The sequence below is a fragment of the Lytechinus pictus genome, chromosome 3 (genome assembly GCF_037042905.1).
Source record: "Lytechinus pictus isolate F3 Inbred chromosome 3, Lp3.0, whole genome shotgun sequence".
In the NCBI taxonomy this organism is placed as follows: domain Eukaryota; kingdom Metazoa; phylum Echinodermata; class Echinoidea; order Temnopleuroida; family Toxopneustidae; genus Lytechinus; species Lytechinus pictus.
The window spans coordinates 20,986,139-21,005,850 of NC_087247.1; the positions used below are offsets into that span (position 1 = coordinate 20,986,139).

General features: G+C 35.1%; 1 protein-coding gene across 4 annotated transcripts; it reads right to left on the reverse strand.

Annotated features, from left to right (window-relative positions):
* Positions 1-649: 649 nt before the first annotated feature.
* LOC129257650 (methyltransferase N6AMT1-like) lies at positions 650-17,953 on the reverse strand. 4 transcript variants are annotated; one of them, XM_064096618.1, is made up of 7 exons: positions 17,917-17,953; positions 14,468-14,554; positions 6,164-6,307; positions 5,781-5,867; positions 5,095-5,269; positions 3,245-3,386; positions 650-2,142 (listed from the first exon to the last, which is right to left on the reverse strand). In XM_064096618.1, exons 3-7 carry the CDS (start codon positions 6,304-6,306, stop codon positions 2,024-2,026), a joined length of 666 nt encoding a protein of 221 aa, XP_063952688.1. In that variant the 5' UTR covers position 6,307; positions 14,468-14,554; positions 17,917-17,953; the 3' UTR covers positions 650-2,023. The 4 variants fall into 4 exon arrangements, with proteins under 4 accessions (XP_063952688.1, XP_063952685.1, XP_063952686.1 ...); XM_064096615.1 differs by having other exon boundaries at positions 14,468-14,597; XM_064096616.1 differs by having other exon boundaries at positions 14,468-14,593; positions 17,917-17,949.
* Positions 17,954-19,712: the final 1,759 nt, after the last annotated feature.

Consider the following 19,712-nt stretch of genomic DNA (forward strand, 5'->3'; position numbering starts at 1 on the left):
TCCACAAAGGGGGCAAAATGTGCTTTAATTTTGCGTCTCCAAATAATTAGAGCCCTGGGGGTGGGGGAGAAGGGCACTCAACCAAAAAAGTGGTAGGTATGTGCCGCGGGCGAGACAAAAAACGAGGGCTCCGGAGCGGGCTTATGGTAAAATGGAGGGTCCTCGGAATGGGCTTCGGAACTACTATTGTTTGTGAAAACAGGGGTCCTTGTAACGGGTCTCCTGCGTGTGAGTACGTATGCATCCCTATGGAACGGGCATACGTGCATGCAGCTAGCCCGGCGGCACAGGCACCTGGTGCGCTCGCGCAGAGGCGATGTTTGAACAGTGCTCTGCAGCCGCTTTTCACCGAAATTGTAGCTCATTGTAGCGGATCTGTGCGGCTGGAACGGCGTAACGAAAAATATGCGATGCTTTGGAGCGGATTTCTTTCTTTTTTCTTGATGAAAAAAAATGCTATGCTTTGGAGCGGCTTTCTTTGTTTTTCTCAATAAGAAAAAATGCTATGCCTTGGAACGGAAATTTGAGTGTAAAAACGGGGGTCCCCTCCGCGGCACATACCCACTACGCATTATATACTGAGTGCCCCCCCCTGGGATTTAGAGAGGAGAAAAAAGTTATTCAACAGAATCAATAAAACTGATACATTTTTTTTACAGATAGTTCATGTTTATTAAAAAAATACCACGTAAAAGGATTTTCACACTTCAAGACCATAATTATCTATGAAGCAGCAATGAAGATTATTTATCTTGCTTATATAGTGTGTAACAAAAAAAAGTCAATTATGACCGATTGCAAAACAAGAACAAATTAAGGAGCAGCAGCAAACATATTAAATTTTGGTTTTTAATAAAAAATGTGCCAGCCTTTTTTTCTCTCTGTGGGCTTCACGTGAATGATGCACATAGGCAGCTTGGGAGAATGAAACCTGGGTAATGAAGTAATTTGCATGAAAGAACAATAATAACAGAACTTTGAAAGTTTGAAAGATCTCAGATAAGGAATCGTAAGGTTATGACCGCTCGACAAACTATATCACTACTAAAGATTGTAAATATCAGACAGGCTATTTGATACATAGATTGCGAAAGATGGTAGGGAAATTTTTTTCCATTTGTTCAGTAATTATGAGGAATTTGTGGTTCTCTCTTTCCAACACCTTTTCCCTTGAGGGGTCATTCCATGTTAAATCACCCCAAATAAATTTTTAATTTCATCGTACAAACTCCAAAAAATTGGTCACATTTGCAATATAGGGTAATTGACATAAAAGCTGATATTTTAATTTTTAGCGCTGTGTGCCTTATGGTTCTCACGCCCTTTTTTGGCGTTCTCTGTAAAAATGTGCGGTATTTTTATGTAAGTGGCATCATTGGAAAGGAAGAAGAGCGAGTTTGAATACATTCACCTTTAGACCTTTACTACGACCTTTGACCTTGAATTCAACCATGTGTGTCAAATAATTTTTTGAGGTGAAAATTGGCATACATATTATTCATTACCATAGATAAATGTTTAAAAACTAGAGATTTATTATTTCTTGTTTTGTTTCTAGCATTTGAACATCTTCCCAAGAGTTGGGTCCCTAATAATGAGATCAATAGATAAGGTTCAGGGTAAAACCTTGCAATCATTCTGTTACTAGGAGATAATACAGTAATTTTTGGTGTGTGTGTGTGTGTTTTTTTTTTTTACTCTAGAAGGCTATAAAGGGCATATGCCATGCAATACACAAGGTATCCACTGATGTTGGTGCGCAATAGAAAATCTAAACTTTACTCTTACAAGAATGTCTCTGAAGTCGCTCTTCTCAAGCATGCCTGGGTTCCATCCTATCTTGTGTTCATCCATGTAAGATGGAAAGTGATGACTTGTCTCAAGGCACAAGCCCTTGCATGCAAGAAGGTCTGAACTCTGTAAAGTCTATACTTGTGAGGTACACCTGACACTGACAGATAATGCCAGAGATGTAGAGGCTTGGAATTTCTCAACTTGTACAATCTCTGAAAAGAAACCAAACTCATCTCACTGACGAATCTCTGTAAAACTTGAGGATATAAAGATGTTCAGGACCAGCTCTTCTTGTGAGGACCACAGATGAGTCCAAGCCCAATGAAGACATCCAAGTCATCAACTCCTCTGAAATAAAAAAAAAATGAAGTAAACTGTGTCATGTGAAAAGAAAGTGTGTACAATATTTTTCCAACAATTATTCTTGGGAGTGAGGAAAGTTCGTTCTGATAAAGTATGTATATATATACATGTAATCAACTTTGACTTACATGTTTCATTTGAAGAATGATTAAATTAGTTAAACTTTGTTAAGATTGTGACAAATTGGAAATATGAACTGTTGACAAGTAAACATTCTAAAATTTAATTTCAACTTACAAATTGCCAGAGGAGGCAAAAGGATATTTGACAATGTATAATGTTGCTTTACACCTAATGCCATTTTTCTGTGTATATTTTGTTTCCTTGTACAATTTCCTTTCAGAAAATATATACTTTTACTATCATATGGAGTAAACTTTTTAGTGAAATATAGACTTTTGAAGTTAAAATGGTGATGCGAAAGCAGAAATAACCATGTAATACAAAAGTAGGTGACCTCATAATACATGACTAATTATTTTCATTTTTAATCTAAATTATATTTTCATCTTGATAAAGCAGAAAGTCTTTACTTTCTTACAATGTCATTATTAATATTGGCACCTTTTAATAATGTATGTTTACTGTTGTAAGGCTGGATAGAGACATACTACTGAGAGGAAAGAGTATAATATCTTTAGGACTGGGTTGAGCAGAAAATGGGAAGAGAGAGAGGGAAAAAGGGGGGATTTACCAAACTTTGTTTGATAATTTCTGAATATCACTACTTTGTATTACAGTAATTTGAATTTACTGACAAGTTGACTTACAGTTGCTATAGTAACATTCAGATGCCAGTGACACTCAGCCAATCAAAACCAAGGATTTCACTGAAATTGTTAGCACTGAAAATTAAGAGTGCTGACAATTTTCATGAAACACCCCCTGATCCGAAGCAAATTTTTCCTCAATCAAATCCAAAACAGTAATAATAATGCATTTTTAAAGTGATTTACTTAATAAATGTATATCAATTATGTTGCTAAATGACTTAAAATCATATGTTATAAGAAACAACAAACAAACAAATCAAAACTACCAGACCAAGTTCAACACAAAATCAGGGTGGTAACTCCTTGAGTTATACCTGGCTTGTTCTCTCTGATGGCTACAAGATACATAACTCCCTGCTGTGAGAGTAGGTTCGGTACAAGTGGAAGAAGTCTATCTGTAACTTCACGTCCATCTGCTCCACCTGCCCACGAAGCTTCAATGCCACTGCTTTTCATCTGCAGTTAAATTTTTTTTAACAGATTAATTGAATTGATTCATGGTTTATTACACAGATTTTTCTAAGAACCACACACCAAGGAAGAAAATTAGTAAAAAACATGAAGTGGATTCATGACACTAACATTGGAACTTAATGCTGAATTGTGATGTCATTAGAATTGTAAGCAACTAAAAAATATCAATAGCACAATTTGTGCAATTAAACATTTAGTCATGGGAGGACCCGATGTTTGGCACTCATTGCCTAATAAAATAAAAGAGTGTTCTTTGCTTTATTCTTTTAAACGTAAGCTTAAAAAAAATATGATATCATCATATGACTCATAAATTTTCTTAAAGTGTATTTAAATTATTTATTGTTACACTGATTCCCAGTTACTGGTGGGGGAAGGGGGGGGGGAAGGGTTAGGAACCCCGTACATTTTTTTTCTCTTGTCATTATTTCAACCTATCTCAATGTATACATTGCCATGATGGCACTTGGGGTCTGCCTCGTCAAGACCTTTTGGTCTTTTGCATTGTCCTAAATTTCATTTTGTATTTATGTATATTAAATTGCTTTGTTACTCACTATGTATTCCTCTGATATTGTATCTTGTGTTTTTATTGAATGGAATTTGAATAAATTGAATTGAATTGAGTTGACATTCTGAGTACTCACTGATTAAGGGATAGAAAATGACAAAATAATACATTAACATTGATCTTTATAAGTAAGTCCAGGATAGCTTCATGTATCCCACAGGTATGTCAATACCAATTACAAATGAAGCTTTAAAAGAGCAAATGCCATACAAAAATCAGATAGTGTTTTGTCTATCTATAAAACAAGGACGTATGCAGGCAATTGGAAACCCTTGAAAATTTTGAGTTTTTATGCTTTTACTGTACTTACATTAAACTATGTAAGCCATATGAAAAAGGGAAACCTAAGGTCAAAGGACATTCATACATTTCTGGGACATCTGTACCTACTTGGTAAAAGTGTAGAGAGAGAAAGAGGGAGAGGGGGAGAAAGAGAGGGGTGCTGGAAAAGAAATAAGAGAAATAGAAGCAAATAATTTGTAAAATAATAACAATTTGTGAAAACAATCAATTTCATTTTCTGGTCCTACTTTATGGAATCATCTGCCAAGTAATATTAGAAGTAATATTTAGAAGTAATATTTAGCAAATCGTTAAAATTAATGCTACTGGAAGATTATAATTAATTTGGTATGGTAAGATACTCCCTGAAAACAAATAATTCTATATAAAGATTTTGTGAATAATTAAGATATTTTTTTCTTGTAAATAGTGTAAATATGTTCACTAAAAATGATCAAAATTTTCTGCAACAGTAATAAGTAGAATTAGTACTGAATTTGATGTACAATATTGAGATTTAGTTAAAATTATTGTTTAAACTATGATAATGACATTATTTGGGGCTAACCTCGATTAGCATCTTGCTATTATGTTAGCTCCAATTACCAAATGTTTTGTTTATATGTGATGTACTATTCCTTGTAATTGTACCTGACAGTGATATTTAATAAATAAATTCAAAAAATTCAAAATAAACAGTTAAAAATGACCATGTCTTAAATTGCTGCTGGATTATCCGTGTTTGAAACAAAAGATTTCTAGATCTACAAACTTTGAAGATAATGACATAAAAGTAGCCACAGAGAAATAAGTATTGAAAAAATAAATTGTACACACCTCATTGGAAGGAGTCACCACGTAAGGAGGATTGAATATAAGAATGTCCACTGACCCTTGAAGCCTTCGTTCGAGGGGGGTCAAAAGGTCACAGTTCATGACTTCAACTTGACATAAATTTAATTGGGCAGTCCTTTTAGTACAGTGTGTAGCATACGGATTCCTATCTGTAGCACTGTATTAAAAAGAACATATCAAAATTTCAGGTTCCTTGCAATATCATTAGAGCAAATATGAAGGAATAAAAAACAAATTAAAATATATGATGAACAATCTAAAAATATAATTAATTTAATGAACTAATTGATAGATTGATAAACAAAGTTGGTAAAATTATAAATGAATAATAAATTAATACAAATAAATAAAAATTATTTCATTAATTTAAATTGGATATAATTTATAAAGACAAATGAAAATTAATAAACAAATTGATATCAATTTGAATAAATTGAAAAATAGATGACAAAAAAGTCAACAAGTTAACAACCAATAAAACACTACAAACACAATGAAGACACTACAGTGTTTTTATTTTTTTTTCTTTCTTTTAATCTGCACACCTAATTAAAAACTAAACTAGGAATAATGAGATTGCAAGTTTTGCTATTCCTGTGTCGGTTAAATGTCATCTCACCCCCCCTAAAAACTGTTTTGTTCCAACCCACCCAATTTTTGTCACTTACATGCATAATGCTGACTGGTTGATAAGTTTTGAAAGAGCAGAAATGATAATACCTGAGCCACATCCAACTTCCACACAGATGGATGGCCTGTCAAAAGAGACAAGGAAAACAGACTATTTGAAAATTATTCCAAACTAACCTGTACAATTTTTGAAAATGTATGTTAATCGTCGACATCATCATCATCATCACCATCATCATCATATTCATATTTGACCTAAAACAGATGATTCTCATGTACTACATAATATATGAAGGAGAAATACACATCTTTTTATTTTTGTTTGATAATAAACTTTAAACAATTTTTTATTTTTAACATTTTGTATACAAAAGAAACGTCTTTCACTTTTTATGAAGACCTTACACTCTGAGTGACTTACTGCAATTGCCGAATAAAAGCTGCTTCTTTTTGGAGACCATCTAATAAAAGAAATGTATCTTCAGCTGGCTCATACACATGTTCAAAGTCAGCAGGCTTAAGATGAGAAAAATCTGGAGTCTCCACTTCACACTTAGTCTCCATCCTAAAAGAAGGGGGAATTGACAGTGACCTTGACATGCTTGATTCTATAAGTATGGCATCAACTGTTTTGTTCATGAGAACAGAAATATGAAGAAACATATTTATCAACTAAAAAGAATGTATTTTACTTTTGATAAATTAATTACCAAAATAGACAGATGTCGTGTGGGTATATACAATTGCTCAATCATATATATTAATGAGCTGGATGGAAAATCAATTGTGACAACTTACTCAGAAAAAATCTTATGATACATTATCAAGAAAAAAAATCCAACAAGCATAAAACAAAAAATTTTATGAAAATCGGATTAAAGTAACAAAGTTACATGATGACATTTCTCAGTTTCACTTAATTTCACAAAACAGTTACCGGTATATGGACATCCTGGTCGGTATGCAAATGAGGGGAATGATGACGTCACTCACAATTTCTTATATGAAATATGAATTCTTTGAAACAAAGTTATCTTCCTCCTTGAACATGTGGATCGTAGAATTACCAATGTTTTAATATTTTATGGTTCAGTCAAGTTGGTCCTTATTGTCAAATCTGTAAAAATTGAAATATTGTATAATTCAAACAGTAAAAAACAAATGAAATTGTGAGGGACATCATTTCACTCTCTCATTTGCATGTCTATGAGTTGTGCATATAACTGTTTTGTGAAAAATAAGCAAAATTTTAAAATAGCATAACCTTATTTTACATCCGATTTTAATGAAATTTTCAGGATTATTCTAGTTTGATTTTTCTCTATTGATTAAAATCAACATTTTTCTTGACTTGACTAAAGATAGAAATAATAAACATGGCTTCTGAGTTGAATAGGTGTTGAACTGATTCCCCCCTGATTCAGCATAGCTTAATATAATGAGCTGGACACCGACAAATTGTGTTTAATGCTAATTTTAACGTCTGTAATTTCTTAGTTATTGAGGCAATCAATTAAACATGCCGATGGTCATACTGTGAACTTTAAATAATAAATTGGTAAGTTTGTTTAATCCCATCTCATTATCAGTAGTCTTTCTTTTGGATTCCGGAGCCAATTGATTTGAGGTGCTATGGCCTATTTGTGATTAAACCAATCTCTTAATTTAACTGACATATGCTTAGTAAAGATTATTGAAGCTAGCCAGTGTCAAAATTTTGTTCATTTTAACTGAGTGGAATTTGTAGTGCGCTTGTGAAGTTTGAGAAGTTTCTTTTGGAACCCAGTTTAATAATAAGATGATAAATCATAATTAGAAACATTACACTGATAATTATTGATGACAAAAATGATAGATAAAAAAATAATCATAATCAGCCATAAACAGCATTGATGATGAGCCATGACTGAGACTGAGAACACTTGCGTTACCAAGGCAATAAACATGGCCCTGGGAAGTATGGGTGCTGAAGAACCTCCAAGATTTACCTGGAGGATGCTGCGTGTATTTTTTTTTACTAAAGGCAGCACCCCCTGGAAATCTGGTTTGGTAAATTATTGCAGAAATGTAACCAAAATCCCTTTTTTTGCTTGCTAAATTTCTCATGACCAAAATGACCTTTTTTTTTTGCTTTTGCTTGTCAAAAACCAGTATCCGGATCCCTTGTGACTATGTCTTGTTAAAATCATTTTCATTTTTCAGCCCGGCCAGGCCCACACCAAGAAAAAGAATGCATTAGGGGCCTGTTTTATGACGAGATGAGCGATCCGTAGGAACGTCCTAGGACCATTCTTCCGAGATAGGCAATTTCCAACGAAGGCAATTTTGTCTTCCAAGTTCACGACGTCGTTTGATATTTTAGAGACACATTTCATTGATATTATTGATATTTCAATGAAAGAGACCCTTGTCTGACATAAAAATTGAAGTAACGAAGTAATTTCTATATTATATTAGTTTAATACTCTGAATTTTTATAGGATACTGTGATAATTTTGCAAATAATGCTTTAATGTTATTTGTTGAGGTAAAAATATAGGGTTTGAATGGAGTAAACAAAATCAATATGTCTGATTGTTTGAGACTAAAAAGGAAATTATATGAGATGTTGCGTGTGAAAAATCAAAATTATTTCTTTGTCAGATATAATGCAAGAAACACTAATGTGAGTGTTTAGAGTATAAACATACCTTTGAATGAAAAGTAACCAAAGACAAGCAAAATATGAAAATTGCTGCCAACATGTCAAGTGGGTAAAGAAGTGCTTTGCAATAACAAGTGGAACGCCTCTGGCAGTCTCGCCTGCATTACGCGATTTAATATAGCAGCAGTGCTAACTTTGAAAACTACTATAAAATAATCATTCACAAAAACACCATTCATATAATGACATAATACCAAGTTAATTGACCATAAATGACATTTGAACGGTGACTTATATAAAGACTTGTCAACTACACCCATGTCCACATTTCATTCACTCTATCTATAAACTTTCAAAGTTATGATGGCAATTCAACAAATACCCCAATATGGCCAAAGTTTATTGACCTTAACTGACCTTTGACCTTGGTTTTTATGACCTGAAACTCACAGGGGATGTTCAGTAATAATTGATTACTCAAGATTATATCCCCGGGGGGGCCACTTACATTGACGAGTGGATACCATGCGCGACCAAAAAAACACGTAAAAAGGATGTCTTTTTCAAGATAGGGCACGTTACGTACGTAACGTGATAAGGGTGTCAAAAACACACAAATATTAAAAAAAGGGTATCTATTTCGCTCGGAAATATACGTGTTTAGGGTCAAATATGCGGGGATGATAAAACAAAATCAAAGTGTTTTATATAAAGGATGTCCTTTTTGCCCCAACACTACGTGTTTAGAGTCCGATTTGCGCGAGGTGTGGACTGGGGCCGTACTAAACCAAAATAATGGTGTCTAAAGGTAAAACCGATCGACGACCGACGGACCCGTGACATAATAAAATATCTCTGTACTTGTTTAGGAGTTCATTTCAGGGATACTTGCTAAGAGTATCGTTTTGTTTCCAATACGTGTTAAGGGGTGCATTTTCAGAATATGGAAAATACATTGCTGTACTTGTTTAGGGGCTCAGTTCTGGGAGTACTTGCCAATAGTATATGTTTCCAATACTTGTTAAGGGTAGGGTTTCACACGCCAATACTTGTTAAGGGGTCCATTTTCAGAATATGGAAAATACGTGTTTAGGGTGCTTTTCAAGACCTCGTGGTCGCGCATGGTATCCACTCGTCAATGGAAGTGGCCCCCCCGGGATTATATCCCAAGTTTTATGAACTAGATCCATAAACTTTCAGAGTTAGGATGGTAATTCAACAAATACATCCAATTCGGCCAAAGTTCATTGACCTTAACTGACCTTTGACCATGGTCATATGACCTGAAACTCGTACAGGATGTTCACTGATACTTGATTACTCTCATGTCCAAGTTTTATGAACTAGAATACTAGATCCTTAAACTTTCAGAGTTAGGATGGTAATTTAACAATTTATACCCCCAACACGGCCAAAGTTCATTGACATTAAATGACCATTGACCATGGTCATGTGACCTGAAACTAGCACAGGATATTCAGTGGTACTTGATTAATCTAATGTCCAAGTTTCATGAACTAGATCCATAAATTTTCAAAGTTATGATGGTAAATCAACAAATACCCCCAACTTGGCCAAAGTTCATTGACCCTAAATGACCTTTGACCTTGGTCATGTGACCTGAAACTCGAGCAGGATGTTCACTAATACTTGATTAACCTAATGCCCAAGTTTCATAAACTAGGTCCATATACTTTTTAAGTTATGATGTCATATAAAAAACTTAACCTTCGGTTAAGATTTTGAAAATAATTCTCCCAACATGGTCTAAGTTCATTGACCCTAAATGACCTTTGACCTTGGTCATGTGACCTGAAACTCAGACAGGATATTCAGTAATACTTGATTAACCTTATATCCAAGTTTCATGAACTAGGTCCATATACTTTATAAGTTATGATGTCATTTCAAAAACTTAAACTTAGGTTAAGATTTGATGCTGACGCCGCCGTCGTCGGAAAAGCGGTGCCTATACATGTAGTCTGTAAAAATTGTGTGAAATAAATCCGTAAAGGAAAAAAAATACTATTCACAGAAACAATGCTAAAAATGAGTGATAAAAAACGTTGGTCATATTTAAATGATAACTTTATGGAAGTTTATACAATAACATATTAAGCTACAAGAATATTAAAAAAAATGTATGTTCAACATTTCAAAGGAGTTGAGACGTACATAATTGCTTTAACATAGGGCCTAGCCTACAATTTAAAATGCACCTTTTCGTATGGACTTTCCATAACCTTTTCTTTTATAGGTACAATGAACTCTTCATTTGCAATGATTGTGATGGATTCGTAAGCTATAGGCCTAATCTTTTGCTACCGGTTATTTTTGTGTTTCATTTGTCATCTCAAATTAGCACAAATCCAAAAATTTTCATTGATTAAAATCAATCTCAGGAAAAAAAAATAATGATAATGAAATAAAAATAAATACATAATTTAGCATGTTTAGCAATATCTTAGTTTTGTATTGTTTTTTTCTTTTGCTGAACATCATAAACGCGCTTTCTTTACCATATATACATGTAATTTCTATTTCAAAAATATGTTTTCTGGATCTGGATGTATACCATGCAGGGCCCTCCTGGGCATGCATAAACACATCAGGTACTTGACCTGAATTTTGCTGGGACCGACAGGTGCAATACACCAGGTGAAAACCCTACTCTTTGACGAATAGTGTATTGGCTTTAATGTGCATACACGGGACCAACATTTGCTTTCTTTGTGTTTTTCCAACTGCATTCACACCTGCACTGAATACAGTGGTGAGGCACGCTAACACACAACGCTATAGCATCAGATATTTTTTTAGACGCGTTTCGGCATGAGCGGGACTTGAACTCCTCATGTTGAGATCTATGATCTTATCCAAAACATGCCTCCCTAGTTTTCATGTTGTTTATCTAATGATAAAACATGAGGAGTCAGAGAGATTGCTTTGAAGTTTGGTTGAAAAACAACTCATTCAATGAACAAGGTTATGATATAACCTTGTTCTCTGTTATATCTCCATGTGTGGCATAATAAGGGTGACAATGTTTGGCTTATTTTCTCTTTATTTTGGAACAAATGCTTGATTTTTTTACACTGACAGTTTCCATTTCACCTTTTCATCATACAACTTTGCTCTTAAGTAAATTTGATTCTTTAAATAATTTTTTTCTTAATTAAAAATAAAGATTGAAAAATGAAAATTTTCTTGCCATATTACTTTCCACCAATAGAGGGCGTAAACAAAAATAAGCCCAAAATTCAAGTTTTTGAGCGCTCTGGTGAATACAAAATTTATTCCCAAGTTATAGTTTAATGACAAATAAATTGCAACTGTATGGAAATTAGTAATTTTGGTCACAAAAGTGATATTTTAATGATTTTTTAAAGTGTGTGCTCTGTACACCATTTGCATATACTATACTAGTCCTACCTGTCATGCCTGTAGATTCCCCACAGGCAGGATGGTTGCAGTGAGCTAGTGCCTAAGTAGACAGGAATAACCGTCGTTTCTGGGGATTTATTCAACAATTTCTGACATTTTACTATAATCCCCATTAACCGACGGTAGGGTATACGTGTGGGCTCGCATGTGTTCTCATTCCCACCCTTTTGTCAATTCACAGTCCAAAGTTTGATGTAATTTTACACATCGAATTTACAATCTAAGGATGTATAACCAACAAACTTTTAAAACTGGATATTTTGTTAACAAAATACTTTAAACGATATAGATGAAAAGGCATGAAAAATTATACTTTACCGATGTTTAATTGGGTTGAACACGATAAAAAAGGTCAATATGGCAGCCAAACTATGAAATATTTACAAACGAACGGAGAGGGCGTCAACAATCACGAATGTGATATCGATATTGCTTTCGATATTATACGATCTGCTCCTTATTTGAATTCATGAAAAGGATACGTACACTCTACCTCGGTAATCATATAACGCGAGCGCGTAGCGCTTGCTGGTTTTTAAAGATAAAATTATCATCACTATTATTTACTATTATTATATAATTATCATTATCGCTAAAATCATTGTGGTTTTTAAATATTATCGTTGTAAGTATTAATATTTGTAGTAGTAATATTTCATTATCATCGTTATTATGATTATTATTATTTCATTATTATCATCATCATCATCATTGTCATTATTTTCATTATATATATTATCACTATGGTTAAGAGATAAAAGAATAATATTTTTCAGATAAATGTTATAGTAAACTGGTCGGGTTGATAAAATTTCTTGTTTGAAATTGAATTCCCAATTGGTCATGACCAGTTCCAGTCATTCTCTGATGATGTCGAGTACCAGTGGCGTACCGTGGGTCACGGCATTGGGGGGGGGGGGGCACCAGCAAAAATTTTGAGTCATTTACTGGGCTGGCGAAGCGCGCTCAATTGCCAGGTACTGACGTAATAGAAGCATTTTAAGGACTGTTTCATTAAACAGATATGTATCTCACTGATTAAATAATGCGAGCGCGAAGCGCGAGCTGAGATTTTTGAAATTCAGACCTGAAGAGGGGCATTCTTAGGCTTGTTTGTAAAAATTCACTAAGGCCATACGTATTTCACTTACTAAATTATGCGAGCGCGAAGCGCGAGCTGAAAATTTCTGATAGAGTTTTCAGACCAGTAAAGGGAAAATTTTAAGGACTGTTTTCAGGAATTCATGAAGAGCAGACATATCTCACCAGTCCATTGATGCGAACGTAAGCACTAACTGTGAATATTTTATATTCAGACTTTAAAAAAGGGGCAGTTTCTTTTAAGTAGTCATGAGTGAGAAGCATGTCACTACATAAAACAATAACTCGAAGTGCAAGGAAATACATGTACATGGTGTATATTGACTTGAAAACGGAATTTTTTAGTACAACATGATTATATATTTCATCAAACAGAAATTACGAGCACCAGGAATGATGAACACAATGTCATAGGCCCTTAGCAAAATATGTTTCATAATTAGAGTTATGAAAAAAATATTTATGTAATATAATATATTATAATATAATATATATATATATATATATAAATATATAACTTAATATAATAGAATATACACTAGTTTCTTCTTCCTCTACTACGCCTCTCCTTTTTTTCTCCTTCTTTTTCTACTTTTCCCCCTTCTTTTTTTTGGCCAGCCGATGGGGGGGGGGGGGCACGTGCCCCCCATGCCCCCCCCCCCCCCCCCGTAGTTACGCCACTGTTGAGCACGTGTTTTACCTCACTTTCATACACTTTCTTTCCCTTCGTTTTTTTCAATCCGCGGCAGCTTTGTCGTGTTATTGACTTTTTTCTTGTTCCTTTTCTTCATATTCTGATTTTCAAATTCAACCTTTGTCTCTATATACCTTCATTTCGTATCTCTTTTTGTCGATTTCTCTCATTGTCCACCATTCTTGTCCATGCCACTGAGTCTCCTGCTAAAGACATGTTAAGGCCTATACTTTCTCGCATGTTCTAATTCTTTCTTTCTTTATTGTTGTCATTTTCCTTTGCTTTTTCACCTTTCCCATTCCTCCCACCCCGGCCTCTTTCCTCGTTTTCTTTTCTTCATTTTACCTTTTTCTCTTTTCGCCCTTTTCTCGGTGAAATCCGCCAGGGCCGGGGCAGCTCCCCCCCCCCCCCCCCCCCGGCGCCTGTTACGCCAGGAAGACCAAATGAACAGCCGATAAGACCAATAGGGACTACCAGTAAGACCAATTGAGTTCACTCAGTTGGATACCAACCACTAAGCCAAAACATCAGTAACAGACTCCAGTATAATTAAGACCAGTTTAAAATCCCAGTTACTATAGGCCTATTCAATACCAATGACTGGAGCAGTATTATTTGTAACTAGAACAGTATTACCAGACCGATAAACCAATACTCCAATTTCCAGAGTTACTGGTCCAACTGGTCAAGTTGATTTTTTTTTCTTGTGGTTAATTTGATTTTCTATTTTTATCATTTGACAGATTATTGTCTTATCTCTTCATTTTGGGCTAGGTAAAATGTAGTTTAATGTGTCTATGGACAATCAAGTCTCGAAATGTGTGATTTAAAGAGAAACTTACCCGCCGTTTTTCTGGCTGTGTTTGTGTCGTCACATCTTTTTTTTGAAGGGGTGTCTGTGCTTGTGGGCTTGTCAGTCGTCTTCGTTTCTTTCGAAGAAATGGCGAAGCATAGCTGGTCACCTTCACCTTCCTCCCCAAGTAAACATTGATTCTACTAATTTTCTTTAATTTGGATTTATTATTTTTGATCGGGTGTCACTTTAATTCCTAATGATTCGACAGCGTCAGCAGTGGTGTAATCACGGTGATCCATTTTTGCATTCAAAGTTCTTCTTTTATTAGGATGATTAGTCAAATTACGGTCACAATTACAACACCAGTAGTCAGACATAATTACTAAAATGAATTAATGAATCAAATAAAATTACCACCAGCAATCAGCACACCTACATGGCAATATACTTTTTTTTAAAGATGTTTTATTGTTTTTCTCTCAAATCAAATTTCATACAATGCAGTTAACAAAGTAACAATTGTAAATAATAATTCAAATAAATTTCTTAAACTAGTATACATTATGCACATCATGAAATAATATTCTCAGACTGCATCGTACCACTACCAGATGAGTTTAACAAACAAATATCAGAGAAAAAACTTATAAAAGTATATGCGTTGCACCTGCCCCCTCCTTGCCCCCCCCCCTTCCCTCCACAAACCCCCACACTTCACACCCTCAAACATTTTTCGTACACCCTTGCATATGATGCCGCGTTCCGTCTGAAATAAGAAAACACCATAATGAACAAACATAATCTCGTGAGCTCTGTCGCCTCTATACTCTTGTAAGGAAATGTTCCCATTTCCTTATATGGTTTGATAATTTACCCCTTGTTACTGCTAAAATTTTCTCTTCACGTTCATTTTCTAATATCTTCTCTCTAATTTCGTTGGGACTTGGTGGTCTTTTTAGTCCTGCTGTAAACAAAGATCAGATATTTTATTAAAAGAATAATGTGATTAATTATTTGTTCCTTCCCTATATTAGCATGCTTAACACCAATGTGTATATCCACCCACCTGGCATTTTTTATTTCATACATATTGAATAAGTTACCGCAATCTATCCATAAGTCTCTCGTCTTTTCACATGAGAAAAACAGATGCTCGTAAGTTTCTTCAGTATTCCCACAAAATGAACATTCACTATCTGAGAAAATTTTGAATAAATGTAAATATTTCTTCGTGTATATTAACTCATAAAGCATTTTAAATTGAAACTCTCTAAGCCTACGTACTGCTTAGAGTACATTTTCTGGGTCTTGAAAATATAGCACATATATCTTTTTCGGAGAAATTATATGTCTTATATTATCAAACGCATACGATTTTTCCAATTTAATACTTAAAAGTGCCTTGTATATTTTATTAGATGTCACGTTTGGTAAACTGTTAATCTTACCATTAAATATAAATTCTAGATTTAGACCAGTGTCTTCACAATTGTCTTTTTTCTTCAATAGGTGTTTCCATGTTGCTGGAATATTTTCCAAAAACTTTATAAACTTTATCTATTTCATTTCCATCTAAACCCATTTTCAGAAAGTCTCTTTGCTTCCACCATATAAATATTTTTTTTAATTTTACTTAGAATCTATTTGTAATTAACATTTTCCTGAATTTCTACATCTAATGATAAAGTTATTCCTAATATTTTGATAGTTTCAACTAATTTACCAAATGGAACTTTAATATCTTTTGTAGAAAGAGGACCCAACGCTAATATAAATGTGTTTTCTTTATTCATTTTTAAGCCTGAAATCTTAGCAAAATCTCCAAATATTTTTCCGATTCTATCAATAGATTGGGAGTCCCTCACAAAAAGTGTCATATCATCCGCATAGAGCGCTTGTTTGACTTCTACATTACCAAAGCTGATTCCGTGGATGGATTTATCTTTACGAATGGTATTAGAAAGGACCTCGATACAAAGTATAAACAAATAAGGAGAGAGGGGATCCCCATGTCTCACACCTCTTTCAACACTAAAGTATCCTGTCGATATACCCCCATTAAATACGCAACTCAGGGCATTTTTGTATAATGTTTTGATCCAGCTGCAAAATGAGGACCCGAAGCCAAAAGAACGTAAAACGTTTTGCAAAAAGATGTGCGAGACCGAATCAAACGCTTTTTCAAAATCTATTGCCATTAAGAAACCAGGTGCATTATTTTGTTGTGTGTAGTAAATCATATCGTCAATCAATCTTTTTTTTTTTTTTTTTTTTTTTTTTTAAACAAGTGCACACCTAGTTACCAATAATGCATATAGCATTTACATTTATTTGAAAGCAGGATAAAAGAGCATTGAAGATTAAATGCTTTGCTGACGGGCATAGGAGCCGCGGCCGGGGATCGTACCCCGGACTTTTTCATGTATAGCCAGGCGCCTTAGACCACTCGGCCACGGCACCTCCTAAATCTAATTGATCTAATACGATACGATACACTACACGAAGATAAACGATACTAGTTATAATCGCGATAAATCGAGACATGAAAAAGTTAATAACGATAATGACGTCATTCAAGATGGCAACTTGCAAGAAAAACCGTCAGGTCAGGTGAAAATGTCTTAGATGACAGATTTCTCAATCATCCAGAGGATTTTTTTCAATAACTCCAGCCCAAGGTATGCAATTACTTAAGTTATTTATATTACCCTGATAATGGAAACCATGAAAATGTCAATTTTGCCTAAAAAACAGTTTTAAATCGCGATCTATAAAACGCTAGTTCACTATACGTTGGCTGTAGGTAGGGCCAGGGGCCCCCCTCCTCTTCAGTCTATGTATGGTGAGTGGAGCCAACGCAGTTCAGCGGAACAACCAAAATACAGAGACTGAAGCTTTTGGTCTAGTGCCTAAGTGGACTTAGTGAGTAATAGTGAGTAGAGCGATACACAGTGCGGTATCTCATTCAGATTACGTCGAAGCCGTAGACATAGTACTAGTAATAGTAGGCTAGAGCGGTTCTACCAAGTCTAAACTTTAAGTTTAACTTAAATAAGTCTTAACTTCTTAAGACCATTTCATGAAACAGGCCCCTGGGCCTGATCATGATGATGATCAATTATTAGCACTTTCTATGCTCACAGGCGTAGGTGCCGTTGCCGGGGATCGTACCCCGGACTTTAAATTGTCTTGTCAGAGGCCTTTATAGACTACTCAACCACCTCCGCCTCCGCCTCCCCGGCCCCACTCCAGTTTGGTGATATGGGACGAAACAAAGCGATACATGGATATAAATACGAAGGACTGGCCTTATCTAATACTACAATTACTAGGCCTACTACAAATCTAAGTGAAAATATCTCCAATAAAGGTTGTGGCGATCAAGATTTAACTCTTGTAAAGACTACTTTCATTCCACATAAATTTAAACATAAATTGACTTATTTAAAACAACTGGAACCGAAACAACCGGACCGACAAACCCAAAACACTCACCTTTTCAGACAACCTGCGAGCTGCCTGCTTTCAATTTAGAGACGCAATTATATTTCCCACCATACCTAAAATTTGACTTTGGATGTAAGGGGAACTTGTCAGTCGTCACCCCCAAAATTTATATTTGCTCCTGGAACAATTTAGTCCCGGGCTTTATTTCGTCTATTAAAGATGTAGGCCGATGGGGTTAGAGGGGGTAAGAGACTCTTAGAGGGTGTTGCAAGAAACTTGCAATTAATTGCAAGGGATTGCAAGTCATTTTCAGATCTTGAATTGAAAGTGTATGCATGCAAATTTGCAATTGATTGATGGTCTGCATTTTTCCTCATCAAACATAAATTGATTTGCAGTACATAAGTTAACATTGATCTATATCACATGTAAATTTGCATCTGAAAATTGCAATCGATTACAAATATTTTCTTGCACACCCCTTTCAGGGGCGGATCCAGCTTTTGCCCATAGGGGGGGGGCGAAAAAAATTCACTCACATTTCCCCCGATCGGCCGCTCAAAGTTGATTTTTGTTACTTTCTTTTGAAGGGGTAGTCCTAACCACTGGCGTAAATCCCGGGGGGGGGGGGGGATGGGGGGATATATCCCCCCACTTTTTGAGGAGGGGGAATGGCCTGTACAAACTCCCCCCCCCCACTTTTTACGAAAGAAATTAAAAAAAACACATCACAAGAGATAATTGTTTTATTGGTGAAAATTCTTCCTGAAATACCGCTTAACAAATAAAACAATATTATTGAATCATAAAATGCAAATAAAGAGCCAGTTCACCATTTCCAACGAAATACTTATGTCCTTATCATAACATTGAAGAGAAACTCCCGTTTCTTCCAATTCATCAATGTTGGGGTCTTTGGGAAGGGATTAAGATGGAATGTCAATTCTTTTTTAATGTAATCTCTAATAAAACCATTAAACCATCATGGGGTAAAAAAGATAATAATATTGGAGGGGTATTTGCCATATGGACATACAGTGGCGTAACTACGGGGGGGGGGGCATGGGGGCACGTGCCCTCCCAATCGGCTGACCAAAAAAAAAACGCGGAAAAGGGGAAAAGGAGAAAAGAGGGAGAAAGGAAGAGAAGCGTATAGTGGGAAAGAAGAAAATATTATTCATTATAATTATGTTATGTTACATTACATAAGAAACATTTTTATCATAACTTCGTGAAACATAATTTGCCCAGGGCCTACGTCTTCATTGTTCCTGGTGCTTGTATTGTCTGTTAGCGAGATATATAATCCTGTTGTACTGAAACATCCCGTTTTCAAGTCAATATAAACTAAATATATTTCCTAGCACTTGAGTTATCATTGTTTTATGTAGTGACATATGCTTCTTTTTCATGACTCAAAAAGTCATTGCCCCATGTTAAGGTCTTCTTATATATGAAACATTTCCTGTCCGTGATTACGTTCGCATTAGTGGATTGGTGAGATATATATGTCTGCTCTTCATGAATTCCTAAAATCAGTCCTTAAAATGTCCCTTCTTCTGATCTGAATATCAAAAATTTTCAGCTTCGTGCTCGCATCATTTGGATATTGAATTACGTATGGTCCTAGTTAATTCCTACAAAGAAACCTTAGAATGCCCCACTTCAGGTCTGAATTATCTAAATTTTCAGCTCGCGCTTCGCCCTCGCAATATTTGATTAGTGAGATGCGTATGATAATCATGATTGCAATGACTACAAAAAGTGTTTCATGTGTTCAGATGTAATTCTTATAAACCATGCAGCAAGCGCTTGGCACTCGCATTAGATGACTATGGTGAGAT